Source organism: Camelus bactrianus, chromosome 3, assembly GCF_048773025.1.
Source record: "Camelus bactrianus isolate YW-2024 breed Bactrian camel chromosome 3, ASM4877302v1, whole genome shotgun sequence".
Taxonomy (NCBI): Eukaryota; Metazoa; Chordata; class Mammalia; order Artiodactyla; family Camelidae; genus Camelus; species Camelus bactrianus.
The window spans coordinates 99,212,468-99,237,874 of record NC_133541.1 but is presented as its reverse complement, the minus strand read 5'-3'; the positions used below and the strand labels follow the sequence as shown (position 1 = coordinate 99,237,874).

The window sequence follows — 25,407 nt, the reverse complement described above, 5'->3', positions numbered from 1 at the left end:
CCCTGCGCCCACCACAAAATCAAGGACTCCGAACAGCGCCCTCGGCGCAGGGAAAGGCGGAGGTCAAGAGGCTGTCTAGCCAGAACCCCCCCTCTTCAACCCCTTCAATCCGAAGACGCGACTCAGACCACCCAAGGTCCAGGGGGCAGAGCAGGGCGCGGCTGCCAACCCTTTAGACTCCCATCGCAGGACAGAAGAGGGAACGAGTCTTTCCAGATGAGTCCCTACAGAACCCCCCAAATATGCTGGTGCCTCCTTGCAGCCCATGGCACCAGCCCAACTCCGCGCACCCCTTCTAATTCCTGTCGGGGGAAGAAAAGCGATCTTGCTCCCTCATTGGGCGCTTCAGCTCTTCTGACAGGTCTTGGAGGCGGCCCCCCGTTTAAAAACTGGGGTCACTCACTTTGTTGATCGTACAAATAAACAAAGCAAGGCGCACCCCGCGCTCCCCGCCGGAAAGCAGCCCATTCCGGACGAGGACAACTTCCCCCAGCAAGAAAATTAACACATTCTCGCGGCGGTTCAGCCCCTCGCTCTGGGGAAGTAAAGGGGAGGGGGGCTCGGGGCTGAACTTCACGGGTAAATTTGGGGCCAGAGCAGCGAGGCAGGCGTCTGGAACACCCGCCTCCCACAGCTCCGCAGCTAGAGGAACACCCCCATTCTCCCTCCTGGCTTTGCATGCTGCTTGGCCACGCGGGGCTTGGGAGACAGCCTGGAAGACTCCCCAAGGCTGGGGCGGAAGGGAGACACAGAGGCGGCGGGGAGGAGTGATGGTGGTGGGGGGAGTGATACTTGACGGGAAAAAAAGGGTCAAACTTGATCAGCCCGCCAGGCACCCCGCGGGCAGCGGGAGTGAGGAGCCGGAGGGTAAATGTAGAAGTGGCCGTCGACCTCGCTAAGTGAAGGCGGAGGCTCAGCCACGCGTGCTCCCGGGCCTTACGAGCAATTATCATCGCCCCCAAAACACAGGGCTGCGAATGGGGTCTGCTGGGGGGAGTGCGCGCCGGAGATCTCCAATCAGCCGCCCCCGCAGGCGGAGCGCCCGCCCAACGCCGAGAGGTGAGGACCCGGGGTCCAGCCGCCCCTGCACCCTCAAGCTCGAGTACTTGGGGAGGGGACGGTACCCCGCAGGAGAGCCCCGGCCCCAATCAACGGCGCCCAAGCCTCCGTTCCCGACCCTAAAACCCCTCTTTTTGTCTGAACTCAGTGATCTGCGACCGAGCTGACTGCGGCTTGGGGAGGCTTGAGTATAGCAGAGGCCACTGAACGATCACCGGAGCTAGGGCTCCCAGCCTCCGGGACTCCGGGACTCTGGTTACGGGCGCCCCCCGCCCCACCCAAACACGGACCCCTCCTTTCCCGTCCCTGGCTCTCCGCACCTGAACTTCGGGGGAGCCCGCGCCGCCAAACTTTCCGCCGACTTGCAGCGAACTCCGGCCCCGGCCGCGCACCGGGCCCCGGGGGAGGAGAGGGAGGTAGGCGGGGAAGGGGAGGGGGCCGGCCTCCGGGGGGGTCGGGGGAGGGCCGTGGCCCGACACCTACCGGCTCTCTGAGTCGTCCGAGCCGCCACTGCCGCCGCCGCCGCGAGGGCGAGGGGGAGGGGCGGGGCGGGGAGCTGCGCTCCGCTCTGGGCACCGCCGCCGCGGTGCGCTCCGCTCCAGCCGAGCTGCCCGCCGTGCCCGGGTCCGGAGCCGGAGTCACGCCGCCGCGGTTGGCCGGAGGCGGGGAGGAGGGGGGAGCCTGCAGCACCTGCCCCTCCTCCCCCTCCCCGCGGCCCAAATTAAAAAACAACAAAAAGCAACTAATCACCCCCGAGCGGAGCGCGGCGCGGCTGGCGGAGGGCGCAGCGTGAGGCGCCCGGACTCAGCAGGCGGCGCGCATGGCTGGGCGCGGGCTGGGCAGGGCTGGGACGCGGGGCCCGGCTTCGGAGAACAAGGTTCGGCAGCTCTTCTCGCTCAGCTTGGGCGCCTGGTCTCGCCACCGCCGCCGCCGCCTCTGCTGCCGCCAGTGCCGCCGCCTCTACATCCCCGCTCAGGCTCCGCCGCCTCTGCCGCCGCCGCCGCGCGCCCGCCCGGGCAGGAGCTCTGAACGCTGCCCGGGGGCTGCCGGCAAAACCCGGACCGGACTCAACGCTTCCTCCTCCCGCCCCCCCCCCCTCCTCTACAACCACCTCGGCTCCCCTCCCTCCTTCCTCCGCCTCCCTCCAACGCTGTTCTGGCCACTTGGACGCCGCAGGCTCTGAGGCCGGAGCCGCAGCCACTGCGCCTCGAGCTCCCCGCACTCCGACGAGGTCGGCCCAGGCTCAGCTCCCCAGCGCTCACCGTCTTCACCTCTATTCCCGCAACTTTACAAAAAAAACAAAACAAAACAAAACAAAAAAACACCTCGTGTTTTGTGAGGAGTGCATAGGCTTGGAGACCCACCTTACGGGGAAATCCGCCATCCCTCTGGCCCCTCTCTTCAGCCGGCCGCGAAGCTATGAGAACCAGTAGGGAGGGTTTGGCCGCGCCCCTCAGCTCAGGTGTGCGTAGGGCCGGGAACTCCTAGCCAAGAACTCTTGGAGCCTGAAGCTTGTTCAAAGACTCCACCCTTCCCAGAGCGCTTTCCCCGTACTCAGTGGGCTCTAGTTCCCAGGGAAAAATGGGGGGTGGGGGGAGTGTGCAGCGGTCCCTGTCCCCATTCCACAGATGCGGAAACTGATCCGTGAAAGGACATTTTGTTTCCTACACCACGGTCTTGGGGCACCCAAGTCCTGTGTCCTGGAGCTCAGGCGACTACATTGTGGTGTCCCGAGACCGTGGCCTGTGAACTCCGAGCCTGAAATAGTTCTTAGCACAGAGCAACGCTCTATATACACTGACTGAAAGAGAGAACAAAAGCCCAGTGGGTACAGATTTGGGCCTGCATATCCTCCCCGTCACTCAATGCCCCCTCCATCTGCCCAGCTTGGGCTAATCCTAGGGCTGCAGATGTCTTCTCACCGCTTCAGGGACCCAGAGAGCAAGCTGTGGGCTCACTCATATAATCCCAAACTGCAGAAAATCCCAAAGCAGAAAGTTTCTCCGATTTTGTTATTCGTGAGAGTGGGTTGTGCTTCCCCTACGAGAGAGAAAACAGCTCCCAGACCAGAGACCCTAGCCGGAGACGGGGAGGTCGGTTGGGGAAGTCTGCCTAGGATTAAATGTTACAGCCTGGGACCGATTGGGGCCCAGATAACAGGGAGTTAACTGCGGTGGCGACCAGGGTGCCTCCAGCTACAGGAGTGGTCGCAGTGGAAGAAGTGAAACCAGCTCCCACCTCGCTACTTCCTCTCCTTCTCTGTGCGACCTGCTTGTGTGGTGGAGGGCCTGGGTCTCCTGGAAGCAGCCCCTGGCACCCACCCTACAAGCCTTCTAAGTTTGGCTTTGGGACCTTGACCCAGCCAGGGGATAGGGATGTGAGGGAGGTGTCAGAGGGGAAAGTTCACCTGGAATGTGTTGTCTCTCTACTTCCCCACTCCCCTCACCCCTGGCCTCCCAGGCCACACAGGGAATGACTCTCTAGTGGACACCCCCTACCTTCCTTCCACAAATGCTGAGAAGTGTCCTCCCTTAACTATGTACCAATGATGGCTCCCTAGGGGAGGCCCTTAGCCTCTCTTCTTTTCTCTAGCAACCTTCCCCAAGGCCACTCCGAACAAAGATACTGAGTGAGTAAAGCAAGGTACTTGCTCTGGGAACACAATTTTAGGACAAGTGAACACCTCCAGATTATCACCCCTAAACTACTTAAAGAGAGATATTCTGGGCCCCACCCTAAGTGTCTGGCACTGTGTTGGGCACTGACCATACAAGGAAAAAGGAAGCGGGGTCCCAGGCCTAGATGCTTCAGCATCTCCACTTAGCTTACCACCATCTACCTTTTCTGGGGAAGCTGAGGCCCACCCAGACTGTGAAGGGGGATCTGTTCCCCAGGAGTCAGCATTAGGCCTCAGATGATTAGGATCCCCAAAATGAAACTCAGTCCTACAGGGCTGCCAAACCCTAGGGTGAGTGCAGAGTCAGGCCCTGTATACCTAGAAAAAGCTTCATGCTGAGATTCATGGCTGGGGAGGGGGGTGTGGAGAGGAAGTATTAATAGTTCCACCTTAGGGAATTACTGATAATTACCACTTTTTTTTGGAGACCTCGGCTCCCTTCCCTGACTCAGGCGTGCAAAAGCCAAGGGGCTACAGGCTATGATGGAGATGAGTCAGGGGATCCCAGTGGTGACTTTCTCAGGGAAGGGGTGTTGGCATATGCCTGACCTAGTTTAGAGGGTGGCTATTGGAGTCTTTCTCTTCTCCTGGAAATTAAGAACTGGAGACCCTCACCTATCCACTCCAGGTGGGAACCAGAGAGGAGAGTGGCACAATGGTCCGCAGAGAAAATGCAACATGAGCAGGAAATGTCTTGTGCAAACCATCCATACAGAGCTCTCCACCATAACAAGTGCAACAAGACACCCAGGAAGGATTGGGCAGAAGGTCTCTAGCCTTGGGGGATGTGAGCCTCCAACCCCAACCCCTTCCACAAGAAGCAAAGGAATCCTGGTTCACTATTCCCTCCAAAAAGGAGAATTTGAGTTTCACATTGTTATTCAATCAACTTAGATTCAGGTGTAAGTTCCATAAATCTCTCATACCCTTGGGGGAGACGGAGCCCTGCACCCACCTGCCCTGTCTTCTGGGTAGGAATGAGGGTAGAGGCCAGTACCCTGGCTCCTGCTCATAATATCCATGGCTGGCATTTACAAAGCCCTTACCCTGAGCAGGGTATTGAGCTAAACAGTTAAGGTACCTTATCTCATTTAATCCTTACATCAGCCCCAGTAGTAGTATCATCCCATTTTTCAGATGGGGAAACTGAAGTGAAACTGGCACCAAAGTTGTTTTCCTAACTCCTGAGATTTTCTATCCTAGTGAGGCTTCTCATATACAGACCTGCCGGGGGTTCACCTGTTTCACATCCTGTAGTGATTCCTCAGAGTCCACAGGGCTTAGCTCAAGCCCCTTCCCTGACTTGGCCTGGCTTCCCTAACTGGTCCTATTTCTCTCTGCATTCCTAAGCCCCCCCGACCAACACCACCCAACACTGGTGGTCCCCTCAGACACCTCAAAACTCCCCTTCAAGTGTCTATGGCTTTGCATGCACTGTCCCCTCTGCCCAGAAGGGCCTTAATCAAGCTCACCTCATGAAATACTAAAGACCAAGAGCATGTATCACTCCACTGGGAACCTTCTCTTCCACTCCCTCCCTCAGTTTGGCCCATATCTACAAAGCCACCAAAACAGACTTTGTGCAAATTAGAAAAAGCTACCACATTTTGGCAGATATTGTTACCCTCTTTTGACAGTAGGTCATGAACTATCTTTCAGTCTTCCTAGCTCCCTTGGCCAGGTGCCTTTTTTTAGAGCATTGTACTCTTGTCTGGCTTTGGGGCCCCTCTTCTGTCCCCTCCTATGGCCACAGTGACCACACTGCACACAAATAGTTTTTATTTGTCCATCATCTGTCTCCCTGTCCCCTCACTACCACCACCCAGAAAAATTCTTTGCGGGTAAGGGAGAGTCTCCTACCTGCCTGAAGCCTAGGACTGAGTAGGTACTGCAGTGATGATTGTAGCCAGCATCTTTGTGAGCACTTACTATGTGTCTGGCACCACACTAATTGCTTTCTGTGAATATGCTTATTAATCCTCAGACTCTGGTTGCTTAATGTTGCAAAGTAGCAAAACCAGGATTTAAATCTTTGCCCTGTCTGAGGGAATTTACCTTTTCCACAACTACCATTTATCAGCTAATGTCAGTCATTGATTAACATCCAATGACTGGGAATGGCTGCATGGAGAGGAGTGGAGGAGTTAGGGTTTCCAATAAAGATGGCAAATCCAGAGTCTGGCCTAACGTCTACCCTCTCCTGAGGCCGCAGTTCCATCACCTGTATCACAGAGAATGGGAGCTGGGGCATTTGGAGCCCTACCTCAGGGCAGGGTGCAGGATAGTCTTCAGTGGGGTCACATAGGTCTGTGAACTCAGCCTAAATCCCAGAGCAGGCCTAGGGGTGCAAATGTGGGCAGGGGAAGAGAGAAGCTTAATTGCCCTGATATAGGTCCAGGCCTTTGGGGTCTCAGTGCTCACATACTGACAATTGGTCCTTAGGTCCCACCCCTCCCCCCATGGCCTCTGAAGGGACAAGAAAACTGTGAAACTACAGGGAAATTTCAGAAAAGCCAGGTCTGTTTCTTAGGAGGCCAAGGTCCGCCCATCCCTAAGAAGTCATTTTGGTGGCCTAGCCTGGCCCTGAGCAGTGTAAACAGGGGGGAGGGGAGGAGGGCATAAGGGGGACTCCAGTTCCAGAACAAAATGACTCTGGGGTGAGGTGGGAGGGAGCAGAGAGGAGGCCAACACACACACTTAAACTTTGTATTTCCCTTTGACCAGGCACAGCTATATACATGCCAGAGACAACCAGACAGCCCCATTCTTGGCCAGGCACAGGGAACTCAGCTCATATGTGGAGGGGGAAAGGGAGTGGGACAGCTTAGAGGGTGTCATGCCCCTGACATTAACTCTTGACTTCTCTAGACACAATCATGGTTCAAATGTCTCTCCTAGGGAAGTGGGACTGTGTGCTCCCAGAGGCCAAAGCTGTGGCTCCAAGACCCCCAGGGTCAGGAAGAGGGAGGAGCCTGGAGATAACTGAATGGGGCTTTGGGGGAGGCGGTGCCACAGCATCCTAAACCGGGAGGCCCCAGACCAGGCCCAGAGGGACGGGAGCCCTGCCTGGCCTGAAAGTGCCCAAGATCTACAGGCTAGGGTGGAGGGATACAGAGAAAACTTGCTGGAGGTGGAGTGGTGGGGCTCAGCCTCCCCTCCCTGATCTGGCCTCAGAAGGGAGAGCAGGGTCTTAAATACCCCTCACAGAGACTTTAGAAAACAGGACCCAGCCTCTCTCCTCAGACCAGACCCCATCTACCAACCCCTACTGTGCCTTCCTCTTCAGACTCCAGAGAATGGGGTGCTCAGGCAGTTGCCTCGGGGTAAGCCCAGGATGAACTGCTCTTTGAACTGGCGGGACTGGTTCTGTGTCTAGCCGCCTGGGTAGTCAGGGCAGTCACGGGTTGCTTGCCTTGCCGTGCCTGTGAGGAGGGAGGCCTCAGGAAGGGGCCTCTCGTAAATCGTTAACTCCCAGAGCAGCTTCTGCTGCTGGGTCCCCTCAGCCCCACCCCCAGTCATGATCTGGCACTTAGAAAGCCCACCCCAAGCCAGAAGTCAGAGGTTAGGGGTCAGAGCCAGAAGTCCCAGCACCTGGACTAATCCCTCCCCCAACTATCAGGAGGGAGGTGCAGGGGTGGGGGGTACAGTGGAGAGAGCCTCTGTGGGGAAGGCCCTTTTCTGTAAGTTCAGAGCTTCTCACCCTAGTCCGCCCTCCAGCCTTACTACTGTAGCCCTGACCTTTGCCTATTAGGGGAGAGTCAGGAGCTAAGGGTGGGCCTCCTGGGGCAGCCCCTGGGCAAATCCCAACCCTACCAGACCTTAATTCTCAGGGAGATAACTATGCCAGTCCCACCCACTTCACCTGAAGGGGTGTCACCAGGACTAGATAATGAATGGTTTAAGGAAAATTATTTGATATTGTTCAGAATTGGGATAGGACCCTCAGCATTGTTCCAACCCTGCTTCTTGGTACTGGGGTCCTTCAAGGGAAATAATAAAGGTTGCCTTTCGGGAGTCATTGTGCTAAACCCTTTACCAGCTTGGTAATCTATTTAGCAATCACATCATTTTGCAAATAAGGAAACTGAGGCTCTGAGAGGAGAAGTGACTTACCCAGGCTGTGGCAGCTGTACAGGAGCAGGGCCAGGATTTGAACCAGTTTTGTGCTCTCAAGCTGAATGAACCCTTGAAGGGTTCTCTGTCTCCTTCTCAAATTCCTAAGCTGCGTGTGAGGAGACACCCTAAAGGCAGAATAGGCTGGACAATCCCCCAAGTGTAACACTGTTGTGTAGGGGCTGACATGAGGCAAGTAAGGGAGAGTGTAGGCAGGAGACTGGCAATGCCCCCACCACCTCTGTGAGCCCCTCCTCCAGGGCAGCTCCCCCTCAGGTCATGTAGCCCTTGGTGCTACCACAGGGGAAGCTTGGCTGCTGCTCCCTCCACCTCTCAGGAAGAATTCTCCTGCCCCAGACAGGCTAATGAGGGAAGATTGATGGTGCTACCACCCTTTTCGCTAGGGAGGCATCTCCGAAGCTGAGGCGATGGAGACAAAAAAAAAAAAAAAAAAAAATCAACTTTTAATCGAGATTGCAGATTCAGAAAAGATTCATAAGTGAAATGATTCCCCAAGGAAGTATAAAAAGTTACTTACGGCACAGCTAAATTGAGCATGCTTCAATCAGAGGCTGTTGAGAAATCATTAAGATATACAAGACGCTTTTTTAGATATATATGAGCTCTGGCCATTGCTCCAGTTAGAGAGAAGAGACCTGGCCGTGCGCTGGCTTGGACGTCTGTGTCACCTCCTCCCACTCAGACCCATGGCTGGGGAAGGAGGGGAAAGTGGGGAGAAATTCTACCTGCCAAGCCCTAAGAGCCACTGCCCAAAGGTTGTCATTGCCCCTAGGGGCCCAGAGGCTCTCTAGCAAGGGAGAGTGGAGCAGAGGGATTATGGTTAGACAGAACTTTTTATTGATTATTTATTCTCACTTTCCAACATCATAATGGCATGGCAGGACTAGAACTACCTACTTCCTTTGAAAAACTAAAGAGGGGATACTCCACTTCATATCCCATCACCCCTTCCCCTATTGCTTAGGTTGGCCTGAGGAAGTGGCCACCCTACTTGAACACAGAAGGACCAGAATGCGCTCTCAGATCTGTTTTGAGGGCTTGGCCTTGGGGGAAGGGGCAGGCCAGGGAATGTGGGGAAATGAATCACCCTGGGGAGTTTTCACAGATGATAACTAGCTTTTGAGAGGACATTCTCCTCTCCCCATTGTAGCCACATCTTTATTGGAAGGCTTATTTGAGGTTTAACACTCCTCTTTGCAGCCTGTGGGGGTCTTTCTGCCCCTTGCCTTCCCCATGCCTAGGACTTTCAGGGTGGGGTTAGGACATCAGTGGAGGGTCTCTGCTGAATACTTATCACTTTCCCCGTTCTGTGTCCTCTTGGAGACCAGGACTCCTGGGCCTGGGATAGGGTCAAGGCTTTACTCATCTCCAAGCTTTGTCAAGTGCCTGGCCCTCGGTTGGTGTTAAATATTTACTGAATAGGAGGGACATGGGGATGTGGCTGGGGCAATCTGTCTTATGGGGGAAGGTGTGGAGGAGAGAGACAGGCCATAGCCTGATCAGGGGACTGGAGTGGCGGTGCCTGGACCCCTTTTCTTATGCCCATCTGCAGTGGGTAGCATCTTCCTCCATCAAACCATCAGCAAAGGCAAGAAACCCGAGCCGGATGCTGGTGGCCACACTGCCTTGTGGGTGACGGGAACCCGATCCTGGCCAGGCCGAGGCACTATTTTAAACCCCAGCCCCAAGCTGCCGCCTCAAACTGCTTGGCCCATCTCTGGTTACAAAGCCACCGCCCACCTCCCAGCCACTTCCTCCTTCCCACCCTGGGACCCCCTAGGCTGGTGCTAGGTACAGTATGTCTTGGGGCAACCCTGCTCTCTGTAGGTCTTGGTCTGTCAGCTGGCACCAATGCCCCTCTCCATCCCCTAGCTGTGCCCACTTAGGCACCATCATCCCTTCACACAAGGACCCACTGACCTGTATTCTGACTGAAAATTCCCCCATGGATGAGGGTTCTCGTCCCTCATATAAGGGTACACCCTGGCCAGAGAACCTGAAATGTTGGGTCCTGACTCTGCTGGGGCCAGAGCATGCAGGCCAAGACAGGGCGGATGCTAAAGGAGAGGAAGTAGGTTAGACATAAGTAGGGACTTCCCAGCAGTTGAGACTGCGCACCAGAAAACTTTCCCTTGCCTGCCTGCCTGCCTGCTTGAGCAGGAAGTGGAAGATAACTCCAGAGGGAACCCCATCTCCAATCCTCTGGCTCAAAGGCTTGTGGGCTGGGGGACTCAGTCACCATTTAGTCAGCCTATAGTATCTTCTTCCCTCCCCTTCCTGGAGGGAGAGCTGGGCACTCAGGTGGCCCAGCTGTCAGCTGGCTGGGCTGCTGGACTTGTGTCCACAATCCTTCTCCTACTCCAGGCAGTAGCCCCCACTGGCTCTGAGACCTGCCAAACTCAACCCCAGGCCAACACTGTCCTAGAGGGAGGCAACATAGACGTTGCCAGGGCACCAAGGAAAGGGAGGAGGTTAATCATCCATGCTGGCTCCCCCCATTTCAAGCTGGCTCAGGCAGTCTGCGTACCCCCAAGACCCCACCCACTCCCCCCACCCCCATGCTATGTAGTCTCAGCAGTAAGGTATTGGCACCATGCCTGGTGCAGCTGAGCAATGACGCCAAAAGCCCTACCATCTCAGGCAAGCACGGTTCCCTCCAACCTAACAGTTGGGGCCATGGGGAAGGAGGGTGTCTCCCACCCTCTTGCGCCTGAGACAGCTGGGGACAGAACTGTTTTGGAAACTTCCCTTTCTACTACTGAAGAGACTGCTTGGCATTCCCATGGGGTCCTAGCCACCCCTTCCAACCCAGGGGGTTGATCCTGAGGTTAGACTAGTGGTTCTCAACTTGGGCTGATTTTGCCTCCCAGGGGACACTGAGCAACGCCTGGAGACATTTTTCCTTGTCACAACTGCTACTACTATCATCTAATAGGCAGAGACCAGGGATGCTGCTAAGCATCTTACAATGCACAGGGACAAAGAATTAAATGGCCCAAAATATCAATAGTGCTAAGGTTGAGAAACCTTGGGAAGAACTCCCCAACTAATCTGGGAGCCAGGTGGGAGATAGGAGGCATCTTCCAAACAGATATACACACACAGGGGCCAAGGCTCATCATCTCCCACCCCCACAGGCTGAAAAGATCCTTCTGCCATTCTGGCTTCAGAGGCCCCTTGTGGCCCTAGGAATGTGGTAAGCCACCTGCCCGCCCACCTACCCACCCACCAGCCTCTGGACTTATTAGAAAAAGTGCCCATGGTGGGTGGGGGGCCCCAGCAAAGTCCATGAGGGGGACTCAGACACATCCTACCTACCAAGCAAGCTCTACAGAGCTCTCCCCACAAGAGGATTCTGGGCCTATAATAAGGCTCGGGGCTGCCCAGCCCTTCCAGGCCCATGCCCAGAGGGTTGGCCCAGACCGGATGGAAGCTCTGGCCTCCTCCTCATCTCTCCGCCCCCTCCCATTTCTATTTATGAGGCAGCCATGGTGGCTCAGCTCCTGTCTCTGGTTTCCTAGGGAGCTCTGCTGAAACAACCCAGCCTCCGTGGGTCCATCTGTCAGGGAGGCTGTTCCGCCCCATCGATCGCTGTTCCCAGGGGGCTGTGCTGCTCGAGGGACCCAATGTGGCGGCCAGATAGGAGGGAACCACACCGATAAGAGGGGGTGGGGGTAGCCTGGCAGCAGGCAGAGCTGAGGGGGGCTGACACTTCAATGAGAAGAAACAAAGCTAGACAGGCATGAGAAATACAGAGGGCCAAGGGCACCAAGGCAGGAGGCTGGCTAGAATGACCTGTGAAGCGAGATGGTGCTCTCAGCACTCAGTTTTGCTTTTGGACACACCAAATTCCCACTTGCAAAAACAGTAATAATAGCTGACACGTGTCCAGCAGGAACAGTGTGTCCAGCAGAGGTGAAAGCAGCACCTCTGCTTTCATCTGAGGCTCACACCCGTCCAAAGCAGGTGCTGTTATTCTGCTCTGACAGGGAAGAAAGAGGCCCAGAGAGGTTAAAGCACTTGTCAGCAGCCACAAAGAGGAGCAGACTTGGAGGCAAGTCAGCCTGGCCAGTGGCTGTGCCCCAGCCCCAGACACTGCCAGGCCCAGGGGGAGGAGGCGTGTCTCACCAGGCTAGAGGCCCTGCCCGCCCTCCCCATGAAGCCGCCTCCTCCCCCGGGCTCTGTGACATCTGCCCTGCTTCCAGGCCCCAGACAGCTGCCCAAAGCCACGTCAGCACTTCCACCCCGGAGCCTGGAAACTGGCTCTGGCCCCTGGGCAATGGGGGACCAGGGAGGTTGTGAGTCCCCAACAGGGCGGCCTTAAAAGAGGGAGGCTGACTCTGCCCAGCAAGCACTGGGTCAGCATGACCTTAGGTTGGGCTTCTCTGAGCCTCAGTTTCCCTTGTTCGGATTCGGGGGTGGGCTTTGGGAAGGGGCTCAGAAGAAGAAACAGCAACATCTTGGATGGACAGTAGTAAATTTTCCCTTGCAGCCAGAGTTCTGGGGAACCCGGGGCAGGCTGCCACCCCCACTGTCCACTCGGGGCCAGGTGGTCATTTGGCAGGGGTTACAGGGGTGAGGGGAGTGGTGGGGAAGTGTCTGTGCCTGGTCAGGCCCGAACACTGGCTGGCTGGGGCCAGAGATAACCGGCGCCTCCCGGAAAATCATTAGCATCTGTTTGGGCCACGGCAAAGTTGGCCTGCAGGCGCCTCCGCCCGCCGGAAACGGCCCCCTACGCCCCCACCCAGGCGCTCTGGCGCACCAACTGTGGCCACCCCCTTCACCGGGGCCAGCTCAAACTCGTGTAGCAACAACATCCACCCACCCGGGGAAGGGGGGCCTGGGTGCAGGGCCGTAGGCCGGTCAGGCAGGGGTCTGGCCTCGCCGTCGGGCGTCCTGGCGCGATGTGGGCGGTCCGGTCCGTGCTCCGGGCGATCCAGGCCAGCTCTTGGCGGCGCCCGCACTGGCGGCAGCCCAGGGAGTGTGTGGAAATGACACCGCCAGGGCGGCGGAGATCCCCCCTCCTGACATTGGCTAGAAAGTGGAGCAGCTCGTCAGGGACAATCAATGGCGATCGATCGTTGCAAGGCGAGGGCGGGAGGCACGGGGGAGGGGCAGCAGGGCCGGCAGAGGTGGGGGCATCCGCGGCTGAGGTCAAACAACACATAGACCCGCAAAGGGGCACAGCAGCACAGTGGGTCACAAAGACACACAATGCAGACTGGGATGGGCCACCGTCCCCACCAAGGAGGCACACTCACCACACGGACTTACAGCACACCACATCGGTCTCTGACATAAGTATGACACAACGAGGTCAAGGGGTCAAACAGACGGTTCCCACGGACACACACAGTAGGATCACAGACATAACAATACAACCCTTCACACTATCACACAACTAGTTCATACCACCACAACCGATGATCCTACACTAGAAACCCACGACATCACCAATACACAGTGAGTCATAACATCCCACTAGCTGGTCTCAACTACACAACAGAACTGAGTTACATACTCTGGCTGCACAACAAAGCAAAAAAATCACACGGCCAAATTATACATCATCACCATCACCTCAAAGAACACTGTCAAACTGGGTCTTACACTATGGAACACAATGGTGCCCCATATTGGCAACACAACAGGATAGAGATCCCAAGTATACAACAGGGCACCACACTGCCACAAGTTGCACTTCAGCAACTAACACAAATGCAGCATATCACATCCCCCAACAAGAATGAATATAACATGGAACAAACACTGTGGCACAGGCAAACCAGCATTAACTCTTTGGGTTCTGACAGAACTAAATGAGCTACTGCAGGTTAGGCACTTAGCACAGGGCCAGGCACATGGTAAGCACTCAAAACAGAGGGTACTGGGATCATTTTTAATGTAGGTATACCAGTTAAGTCATACCAATATAATGATTGTAACTCCATAGTAGCATCACTCTCTCCAGATAGGTCCATTCCTCTCCAAGAACCTGATTCATCCCACTAGCAAAACTAGTTCTGTCATTACACACATCTGAGAGACTCCAAGTGTCACAAACAACTCACACTGCTGCACTTTCTCACACAGTGACCTCACATATCACCTCCCCTAGGACACAGCCACACAGGCCATACACACTCTGGGACTTTGGTGGGGAAACCACCCCCAATCTCTCACCAGGTGCATCTCAACTAGTCCATAGCTACTGGCTCCATTTCCTGCCACTCTCACAAAGTTGTAGAACACAAAGCACCTCCCACCCAGCAGTGATCAGTCACAACAGGGTCCCAGAACCTCCCAGGTAAGTATCCCTAACCAGTCTCTCTCTCCATTTCTCCATTTCATGTACAGAAACTGAGGCATCAGTTCCAGGTCCCTCAGAAAAAGCCCTCCTTATCCCAAATCTAAAGCAGGAAACAGGGCTGCCCCTGATCTCAAACATCCCTCCTCTTCCCAGGGGTACATGTGTGGGAACAAGGCTAAGATCCCTCATTCCTTCAACACACCCTTTTGGGCGACTCCTGTGGTTCCCAGTGTAGGGCCAGCTAGGCTGTAGCTCTCACTTCCTCCAATTAAGGCTTGGGCCCTCCCAGGCGCTTCCAGGAATCCCTTGCAGCCAGTGAGCTCCCCCTAAAGGTTCCACCTGGAAAGACTTCCAACATTCCCTAGTTTTGCCTGGCTGTGTAACAATGACTTAATTTTCCAACCTCTCTGTGCTTGGATCCCAAGTCCTGCCTACTGAGCCAAGATTCCAATACCTCCCCCCTTTCTGGACCTCATGTGTGTGTGCACAGCCCCCCCCACAGCTGCGTTCTTTAAGAGCTGTAGGACCACTAACTGACCTGTGACCTAGAATGGGCTAGGATCCTGGGCTGTGGGGACTGCTACAATCACCCATGTCTCATCCCTTACCCTCATCCTTCACGTAGGGCTGGGAAACAGCTGGGGGAAGTCCTTCCACATCACCTCCACTCCCAGGGGCTGGAGGCAGCTCTTCCTATCATACCCTTCCAGGCTTTTATTCACCAGAAAGGGTAGTTAGGCTCCTCTTTTGTACCCCAGAGAGAAGCAGAGGGACACAAACCCTGGGCAAGAACACACAGGCTGGTAAGGCATGTTCCATCTAAATGCCTACCCATTGTTTGTAGGCACATTCTTGTAGGATTTGCAAGTGGATATGTAAGCCACAGGCCACTAAGTCCCTGGGTGTCCTAGTAGCTTGAGAAATCCTCTGGCTTGTACAGGAGACCAGGAAAGATGTCCCACTGTTCATGCCTACTTCCCTGAATCCATAAGCATCCACAGCCACAACACTTTAATTTGATAAGGCCACTTTCCACCAAGTATTGCCTATAGGCCAGGCTGGGGGCCAAGTGCCCATTTTCTAGATGAGAAAACCAAGCAAAGGAGAGATAAATTAATTGCTCAAGAATATACAACTGAAAAGTCACAGACTTGTGATTCAAATCCAGATCTTACTTCTGTTCCTCAAAGGCTACACAGCTTAGGCTCACACCCATATGCATAAACACTAAGGAATGTTCATGCTCACAATTCTCTCACACTCTCACAAGTTCCTGCACACATAGGCAGCCCCCTCCCGCACATACTCACACACACAGGCAGGCTTATACTCTCCCACGCCTGGGGCCTGTCAGCCACATTCTCCATGGCTCCCTCCCTCCAAACAGGGACAGGGGCAGGCAGGGAGTCCACATTCCCAGGTTTCCGCCCTGACCCTGACCCACCCCCCGCCTTCCCCACTCAGAGCACACATTCCTCCTGCTACAGCCAGATAACCAGCCCCAGGGGGAGGCCTGAGAGAAAGCAAGGCATTCTGGGGGCCAGACTGCTGGCCTTACTCTGGGCTGCCTAAGCCCTGACTCTACTGCCTGAGTCTGGCTTGGTAAGAAGACAGTTCTCCCTGAAGACAGCCCCTACTCCTCTAGCCAGGCTAGACCCAAGGCTTCCCTCCTTATTCCAGGGACTTTCTTAGGCTCAGAGCTTCATACTCCAGAAGGGGCCCTCAGGTCTCCCAACTCAACCTTTGGGTGCAAAATTCCTTATACAGTTAGTAACTAGAGCAGGACTTGGGGAGCCCCCAGGACTCCTCTCTCTGCTGCTCTTAAGAGTCTCTGGGCAGGTTGAAGCCTAGGTTCCATGCACCAACAGGCCCTAGGTAGTTTTCCCCATCTGGGGGTAGTGGCAGTTAATTCTCACAGCTATGCCTGGGGTGCACCACTTGGCTGGCTCAGCAAATCTGGAGATATTCACATACCCAGATGGCCAAGACTGAAATTTCAGAGAATTCCCCAAGAAGAGGCAGCTGGCTTCCGGGTAGTGGCCCTAGAGGCTCCCAGCTGTTGGGCTGGAAGAGTGGGGAGTCTGGGGCCCCAAAACACAAGATAAGATTGAAAAAGATAAGAGAAGAACATTTCCTATGCCCTATCACCAGCCCCCAGCTCTGTTCTTCCTCTCTAGGCTCCTAACCTTTAGGTATGAAAAGCCACATCTCAGCTGCCCAGAGTAGATATGCAGGCAAATGAGACAGGGTTCGTTGGCTGGAGTCGCAGGAACGACCTGCCTTTAGGGAAAGGCAACAGTAGGCACCAGAGTTGCCAGAAATATGAGATCCCCTTGTCCACATGAACCAGGCCCTGGTCTGGTCCCTACTAATCTGTCTACACACAGACATATGGGTACTATACCAATGGGGAGGAGGAAAGGGAGCTTGGTGGCCTGACATTTCTGGCAGGCCTTGGGCTAGGACACTAACCTGTTCCTTCACTGTGATTAAGTCTATGAGGGAGCCTGACTGAGCTAGGCACTGAGCCATCCAGTCAATTCTGTCTAAACTGTAAACAAAGCCAAGCCCAAACAGGCCTCCCCACAGCAACAAAAGCCCCTCCCAGGTTCTGTCCAAGCAGAATTACTGACCACCCACCTCATGGTCGTTACAGCTATAGATCACCACTGCCCTCTGCTGGCCACTCAGGCACTAGCATCCATCAAGAAGCCAGCTCACTCTACCCAAGCAAATGCACTTCAGTCACCTCTTTCATCTGTGGGCATAGAAACTTGAACCTATCTGTCATCTATGTCAGTGGGTGGCAGGGAGCAAGATAAGCAAGGATGAACCCAGGGACACAGTGTGTCAGAGGAGAAATCACCAAGGAATTCTGCCTCCCTCCCCAAAATTTACATAAAACTTCAAAAGGAAGTGCCCTATCTATCCAGCTTAGAGGTTAAACTCACAATCATGGAAACAGTATCTGCCCACAACCTGTTACAATGCACAAGAACCTCACCTCACTCCTTGTGTTATGCCCTCTCTTTGTCCCCTCCAGAGGAGGGCCAGGCTTAGATGATCTGGAACCATCCTTCCAAAAACCCCAACTTCCTGGAAGGTTTGAGACTTTGTTCCCCTGGTTCCCTCTGTTACACTGCAGCACTGGAAGTCCTGGGTGCCCCCTAAAACAAGGCTAGCCTCCCTCAACACTTAATGCAACACCTTGCAAGCAGCCACACCTTTCAAAGACAGCAGCGTTGTGGACTAGAGGTAGGGGGAGACTGCCCAGAAGGACCTAACCAGCATTGTCCCTTAATTAGCTGGGGGAAGCTCCAGATACCCGTCAGGTAGGGTAGCCTAGATTTTGCCAACTATCTGAAGCATAGAACATCCCTCACCCTGAGGTGGCTCTGGAGGCCAAACGTCAGGTTGTATTTAGGAACTGTATCTAGAAAGCTCCAAGTCCGAAGGACTAAGAAGCAGTTTTGGAGCTTCCAAAGCTACCCTTATTTCCTATGGAAAACTTCAAAGGTGAGAAAGCTGGCCAAACCCTCCCGACTCACTCTCATTCTCTAGAGGCCCTACAATTCAGGGCAGGGGAGTACCCTTTAAGAGTCAAGATTTTGAAGTACTTAGGAAGAAGTTCATACAGGAGAACAAGTGGCTTAGGGCACAGAGTGAGGTACCGGGGAAAATGGCTGCTATCACTCCTCACTCATCTTTAGAAGTCTGAAAAGGAAGATAACACATTCACCAAGGCTGGTGCTGCTCTTCTCTGGATGGCAGTCACGGGAGACCTGGCCTGGGCACACAGTAGCTTCTTTTTGGCCTTTCCAAACGTGATCAACCATTTGCTTTCAGAGTACACTGTAGGGCAATCAGGAGTTCCAGCCCTGGAAAAGGGCATTCTACCAGTAACTCACACAGGAGTTTAAAAACAAAACCCCCACTCAACTGAAAACTATTAAGCTGTTGTCCTGGGGCTAAGATATTCACATAGTTCTTCATTTGATAAGAGGCAGATCTGGTTAAGGTGCAGCTCCACAAAAAACTCAAAGATGAAAAGTAATCATCTGTTACAAAAATGCCTCTTCCTTAACTGGCCCAGGAGCAGTCACTGAGAAAGGGCAAAGCTGGCTGGTGATTGTGCTACATACATTCAGTCACTTGAGGCCAAAGGTCTTAAAGGCTTTAGTTAGTCCCAATCTTTGAACTTTCCTACTTATATTGGCTAAGGTAAAATATGGCAACAATGGGAGAACGTATTTGTTTCAGCATCACCCTGACAAGGTGATCCCATGCCAGTTTTCATTCTTTCTAAGCCCATCTCAGGAACTGGCCTAGAAACAATCACAGGACCTGAATACCAACCACTTACACCAGCTGGGGCTAAGGTTAGGAAAAGGCTTTTAAGGAAGGCTTTTGTGGAATACAGAGAACTCAGAGCCACGTTTCTTCAACATATATGCACAACATAAGAAAAAATTAAATAGGGAATAGGCTCCAGAAGTGTCTCAAAGTAAGTCTATTTTCTCTTCTTGGATGGATATGAATGTATACTCTAATAGTTTGCCAGTTCACAGTTATTTTATTATTTAAAATCTGCTTTCCTAACCCTTCTCCAGGCTCCTGGCCCCAGTCAGACTCCTGGCCCCAGTCAGACTCCCAAGAGGCTCTTCAACACAAAGCTCTATGTTTGGGAGCCACCACATGACAAACCTGACTAGCTGAAAGCTGGAATGACCTTAAGCACTTCAGTCTTCCTGTGGATCTATCTCATCAAACAACCTAACGAAGATGTTTTAAAGTATAAAAAACAAAATAGGCTGGAATAAACTGTTGAAATAAAATACAGTATGCTTCATTTAGTGATTGTTAACAGCTCCTTTGGATTTATCAATCTGTTGAGTTGTGAACGTGAGGGAAAAAGTTTTATGTGAATATATGCTGAGTCAGCATTTATGTTTTCCAACATTAAATCACAAGAAAAATCTGCTTTCTTTTATATAACATCACACCCACCAAAATAACCCATCACTTGAAAATAAAGAGAATCAAAAGGAGATGGGTCCCTAACACTGTAAAAATTTTCTGCAAGGGTAATAAATATGGTTATTCCTGAGCAGGAAGGAAGGCAAGATGTGTTCATAATTCAGAAGACCTAGGAACTGAAGAAAGTTCTTCTATTAAAACCTAGACACTGAAGGTTAAGGGTATGGTACAACAGACTGAGACAAAAGCCACAGTTTCACCTTAACTGCAGACAAAGGACAGTTTATAGGCATTCCAACTGCAGTTTAGAAATAATTCATTTCTCCTGACAACCTACCAAGGGCTCAAAATAACTTGTTGAGGCAACGAGGAATGACTCAAAAAGTGGAGTACTGTAGCAATTGGAAGTGGAAACAGAATGCCTCAATTGCTAGGTGCTGAGAACATGGGCCCCTCTCTCTGACCACCACCTTACCCTTCTCTCTACAGACCTCCCAGCTGTTCCCCACCCCAACAGTCCTCCTTTTCCAAGCCTTTGTACTAGCCAATGTATAGAAACCAGTGAGACAATGCTACCTTTGACCCACAACAGAGTGTGCACATATCCAAAATCATGTAGTTTTTACCAAAAGAGACTGCAACTGTAACTTAATCAAGTACTCCATGTTATTAAGCAGCAAAACAAAGGGAACCCATACACTTGACTTTCCTTGTAACCACTGCCTCACCAAGATAATCAAGGTTACTGCAAACAAGCTTTCACATGTGATCAAGCCAGGGATACTCCTGTAAAAAGCGATGTGATCCCAGATGAGAACCATCCTGAGTGACACACTTTTTTTGAGAGTGGGGAAGGTGGCCTCCCTCACTAAGCATTCATTCTGGCCAAGGCATATGTACGCAGACTGAACCAAATATGCTCCATATTCAAATGAGCAAGACCAAACTGCATTCAAGGGCCTAATATTGTTTGTCACCAGCCAAACCCTTTCATTTGACACCTGCACACCAGGATAATGACTTTTACTTAGCACTTAAAGATACTTAAGAGCACTCTTGTGAAAATATCTACATTATGATCTAATAAATGGTTATGAGCTAGTTGTTCTCTAAGATGGCAAAGAATGGGGCTTTCAGGATCTGAGCAACTAACTCATGGTCAACAGTCAAAACTGATGAATTCCCACTTACCCATGACACTGAGAATGCGGGGTAATTTTAGGTTAGATCTCAATTCTAACTCCTTTCCCCACAACTATTAACAGTCAAATCTTCTTTGCAAGGTCAAGGATGCTAGAAATGCTAACCAAAGTAGCCAGCAGCTAAAATGCAGCACTTTAAGAGGTTTCAGGTATCACACTTTAGTTCTGAGATGAGTAGTGACACTGACAGATAAGACAAGTTTAAAACCAAAAGAAGCGGACGTTTATTCCTCAAGTTTTGTGCAAGAGTGTTAAGGTGCATTTGAAACAACCTGATGGCTAGAGAGCATCAGCCATGCCTTTCAGGCTGGCCTGGTTTACAAGTAGATTAGGAGAAGGAGGGAAAAAAGGTAACTTGCCTAGTTCACACGATTGATGTTCTGGCAAACACAGTTGTTTACAAGTTTCAAACTACATTTTACTAGAGTCAAGGGAAGACTTCAAAAAGCCACATACAGTACAATTTAAAACTGGATGAACATCCTGCAATGTTAGTGCAAAGTAATTATGTAGACTCTCCAATACAAGATTGTGCTCATGTTTCCCGGGTTTGGTCAATGTTGCTCTTTTACAATCACAATCACAGAAGCTTAACTTACCAAATAGCAATCAATGCTTTTGTTTTTTGTCCTATGCACCAAAGGAATGTCACAAGGTTTTGGTGAAATGTAGCTTAGTTTCAATAATAAAGCAAATTTCTTTTTAGTTTAACAGTCATGTTCCTGGAATACTGCACATAAAAGTTTCATGAAAATGCTTTTAAGCTTATGCCCTTACCCTGTTCAGTAAGATTACTTTCAAGATATCCTTTTTGCTATGTAAACTGGAACTGTTTTGTGATTTTGAAATGCAACCACTATAAATGAAAACATTTCGGGGGGGGGGATTGCACCATTAATCTCAGCTAGACAAAGTTCTTAAAATCAAAAAGCCTATTCACACAAAATTATATGTAATGACTGTAGTAATCAGTTTATTACACAGATTAATCATTCTTGAACGTACAAGCTCCAGAGGAGCAATTGGGTCTTTAAATATACACAAGTATTTCCATCAAATGAATTTTCACCCTTACATCCAGATAGACCTAAGCAGTTAAAAACATAAGAAAAATAAGAGCTATTAGCTATGTATTAACTGAGAAACCACATACAAACCAAAGAATATGGAAGAGAGAAAGAGGGGCTGAAGGATGAAGGGTGGGGAGATGTAAAAGAGTTGGGAACAAAGCCCATCACACTTCACATACTAATAGCTCCAATCCATTTAAATGTTGACCAGTTAAACTTAGACCTTAAAATACAGGATGTGGGTAGAGTTTAATCTGGTTGGTCATAACTTTCACCTAAGACGTAGGTCCTTCGGAATAAAATGAATACAGAAACAGCTTCATGTTCTTCGCCTTGCTTTTCGTAACTGTTTTGAGTTTAATAGGATTCCACTTAAAAAACAATCTCCTACAGGTCAGTGGAGCTTTTCTTCCCCTTTCAAGCACACACCATACCCACCACCCCTTCACCTTGCCGTTATCCAAATTTAAGTCAATACGGGAAGCTTTAAATCTCACACCTAGGTTATGCCTGGAGAACTGGCTTGTCACACACACACTTCTCTGCTAGGAGGCAATGTTGGTACAGAAGTACAGTATTTCTAGTTTGTTGTTCCAAGTATGTACAACACGCAGCACTGCTGTATCAGGTAAACATGTGCACGGGGGAAGATGAGGCGTGGGCTCATAGAAAGCAGTCAAATGGAAATCAAAAGGACTTTCTCTTTCAGAGTTCCCCTATCTTTATTTGTAGAGGTTATCCAATAATTTCTTTAATTACATCGCATACTTCTGAGTCCATTCCCGAGCTATTCTGTTGTACCTGTACACACAAAGAGAAGCTTGGCTTAACACAGGTGAGGAGTCAGTTAGAAAGCAACAGATTTCATTTGTTATCCCATCTAGTAACTTGAGGGGAATAACTTATAGTACATTCAAGCTAGGCCATCTATCTACTTCAAATTTCTAATAAATGTTTATTCAATGACAGTGGAAAATGTCCTGTAACTGCTTCTAACAGAGGATTTCGATTAAATTTTAGCATTTGCTGGCATACCCTTTGTCTATACTTGATTGACAAATTTCTAAGACAAGATCTTCAACCCTTGATTTATTATTTGGAGTACAATAAATACTATATAATTCTACATTAAAAGGTTCTTGAAATCATATAATAATGATTAAATTGACATAATACTTTCCCCTGTATCAATAAAACAAATAGTGCTGGCAGAACTTATTTTAACAATTTAGTTGCTAAAATGAATGGGTTTATTGCTCCAGAAGAATATTTCAGCAGTAAAATAAGTAGGGCAAAAGGCTCTCTAGTTCTTTGATTTAAAAATGTTCTGCTGAACATTACTACCACAATGTCCTGGGGAAAAGCCTCATAATTCTAGATATTGGACAAAATAGCTTCCTAATCAAAAAGAATGGTGAATAAATTCACAAATAGAAAAAAGCATGATCTAATTTTTTCTGAATTCAGCCAAAAATACATAGCTATAGATACTATTCAGACCTAAACACAGACAAAACTAAACTAAGAACCAACTGCTGTTAGAATCTCCCATTCCCAGCGGAGCTCCATTAAAATATACTATCTATACACCTCTCTAATCCAATAATTCAAATAATTCTCTAATCCTTCATATTTTAACTTCAGAAAATTACTATCTCCCATCTGTTTCCTCCTATAATCTTACTGAATAATACACAAGACAAAAAAGGTTACAACACTTTCAGTTACTATCTCTTTTGATATCCTGACCACTCTTTAATAATTCACAATACAATTGTAAAATATGTAAATTATACCTCAAGTTTTGTTTTAAAGGAAATTTGGAGCTTTCATGCCTTGCTGTGTTTATTCACCTTCTTTTTTAGATTATTCCAAATGGTTGAAAAGTCAATTCCCTTTTCCCGTTTATTTACAAATACCTACCTAAGACAAACAGGCTCTTGATGCACAATGTTTTGTATATGTCAAAAGCCAAGCAGAAGACATAAAGCCATGGGAAAATACATTGTAGAAAAGTTTTTCTAGACAGTAGAAGTCATATGAAACAATTAGAGTTAAAATCATCTACTTGATACCATCTAGCAATACTTGATGCAAATACTCCTCTTCTCTGTCCCTGAGGGAGTATATTAGGACTTCATTTTAAGTATCTGGCCCATACTCAGCCCTTAGTTAAGAAAGCGCTGAAATACAAACATCTCCACCCTACCACAGATACTCTTCTGTCTGGAGACAATACTTACTTTTCTCTATCTGTTTTGTAGATCCGAGCAATCTCAGGCACTAAAGGATCATCTGGATTGGGATCACACAACAGAGAACAGATGGACAAGAGTACTAGAATGAAAAAAAACGTATCCTTTAGTAGAGGATAAAAGCAAAAAAGGTTGAAAGAAACATGAAATGGCAACACAAGAGAAAATTTTAAAAATCTATTTATGTTGTAGTGCCGAGCAGCTTTGTAAGCTCTACCTAATTTTATAGTAACAGTAATCAACAAAGACTCTAAGACTTCTCTGTGCTTGAACTCCTAAGAAAGCTGGCCCAAGCTGGTGAAGTATCTTGCCCAATGCCCCTGGTTAGTAAGTGGAATTAGAAGGTCTTCCAAAATGGAATGGTCTTCCGAAGTTGAATCCAGGTTTTCCAAATTCTAGACCAATAACACTTTTCATACCCCAAAGTTCAATTTTTAGATGCCCATGTTTAGAGATAAATGGCTTTCAGAATTCCAAAGACAACCACACTACTGAATGCTCTTATTCAGAAATGACAACTAAGAAATCCAACAATCACTGCTTTCTCAATGGCAGGTACTATATTCAGATGTAATGAATTTGTTTTATTTTTAGTTGAAAACAATTTAGTCTAAGAACATAAAGGCCAGTACTTGCTTCCAAATGAGGGTGGCCACACATATTACAGAGGATACAACACATGTCTAACTAAAGTCTCAAATTACTGTCAATAACAATTTAGAATCTTATCTAAGCTATTTCTTCAGTGACAATCCGGAATGTAGCAGACAAATCGCAACAGTACAATTTCCTCTGTTCAAATCTGTTAATTTATGTATTCCTTATTGAAAGCAAAGAGGAGGCCAAAGCCACTAATTACATTAAGTCCAGTGGCCCCTGACATACTAAAATAAATTCCAATCTTTCTAGTCTGATGCTGACAGAACTCAGCTATCTTACTTCTAATGTTCTATAGCAAGAGACAATGATTCAGAGCCCACTTTACTCCCAAAACATCAAACTCCACAGGAAAAGGATTTATTCATTTTCCTATCAAATCTATCCTACAGAGATTAAGGGCTTCTGAGAGGCGAAGAAATTTTACACGCCCTTTATCATTCAGTTTTTAACAAAAAAGCTATTTCCTTGCCTTAAGAGTATATGGAAAGTAAAAAACATCAAGAAAGATGTTTTCTGACTCTTCATTCCTGTTGCCCACAATTCTGGCAGGTGGCATTCCCAGAACATCTTCTCTTCCCATTGTCAGGTGTATCACCTGATGCCCTCTTCAAGCACAGAACATTCTAACAGCAATTAGGAAAGATTTCATGTATTTCCTGGAAATGACAACAGGGAGTTATAGATTTTTGAATGTTCATAAAATTATTGACTATAGAAATAAGAAACTTGTCTGGCCTATCAAGTTGGCAGGATCACAACTGATTTTTCAACCTAAAATTTGACATACTACCATATTAGTATTTGTTATAAATTCCCTTTTGCTTACTCTTACAACTATTTCAATAAGGCTAAATTTAAAAAGATAAATTTTAAAGAAATAACTTTCATCATTTTCCTTCCAGGAAAGGAAGGTAGGATGGTATCTGGTTGGACCTGGTAAAAGATTCTTAGTACACTATTTAGTTCCTTCACTTTGTAGAAAATTGATTTTGGCTTATAATGTACTATATACTGTCTTTCTCTATAAAGAGAATAACTTCTATTTCTACAGCTTACATAGACT

At 49.7% G+C, this 25,407-nt stretch overlaps 2 protein-coding genes and 1 long non-coding RNA gene across 7 annotated transcripts in view; 1 reads left to right on the top strand and 2 right to left on the bottom strand.

The window, feature by feature from the left end:
* CXXC5 (CXXC finger protein 5) overlaps positions 1-2,558 on the bottom strand; it is a 34,217-nt gene extending 31,659 nt beyond the window's left edge. The window contains exon 1 of one of the 3 annotated variants that reach the window (XM_010971729.3): positions 2,424-2,558. The gene's annotated coding sequence lies outside the window, so the exon portion shown is untranslated. The other 2 variants (XM_074360755.1, XM_074360757.1) reach the window with 2 other exon arrangements.
* On the top strand, positions 665-19,756 carry LOC141577092 (uncharacterized). 3 transcript variants are annotated; one of them, XR_012505657.1, is made up of 3 exons: positions 665-1,059; positions 1,208-1,475; positions 18,791-19,756. It is a non-coding gene; the product is annotated as an uncharacterized LOC141577092 (long non-coding RNA). The 3 variants fall into 3 exon arrangements; XR_012505656.1 differs by having other exon boundaries at positions 18,809-19,753; XR_012505658.1 differs by lacking the exon at positions 18,791-19,756 and adding an exon at positions 2,236-2,405.
* Positions 19,757-21,305: 1,549 nt separating this feature from the next.
* UBE2D2 (ubiquitin conjugating enzyme E2 D2) overlaps positions 21,306-25,407 on the bottom strand; it is a 46,499-nt gene continuing 42,397 nt past the window's right edge. Inside the window, exons 6-7 of the mRNA XM_074360758.1 lie at positions 23,673-23,766; positions 21,306-22,230 (exon numbers count right to left, since the gene is read on the bottom strand). Coding sequence (XP_074216859.1) covers positions 22,185-22,230; positions 23,673-23,766 — 140 coding nt within the window. The 3' untranslated portion in view covers positions 21,306-22,184. The remainder of the gene's footprint in view (positions 22,231-23,672; positions 23,767-25,407) is intronic.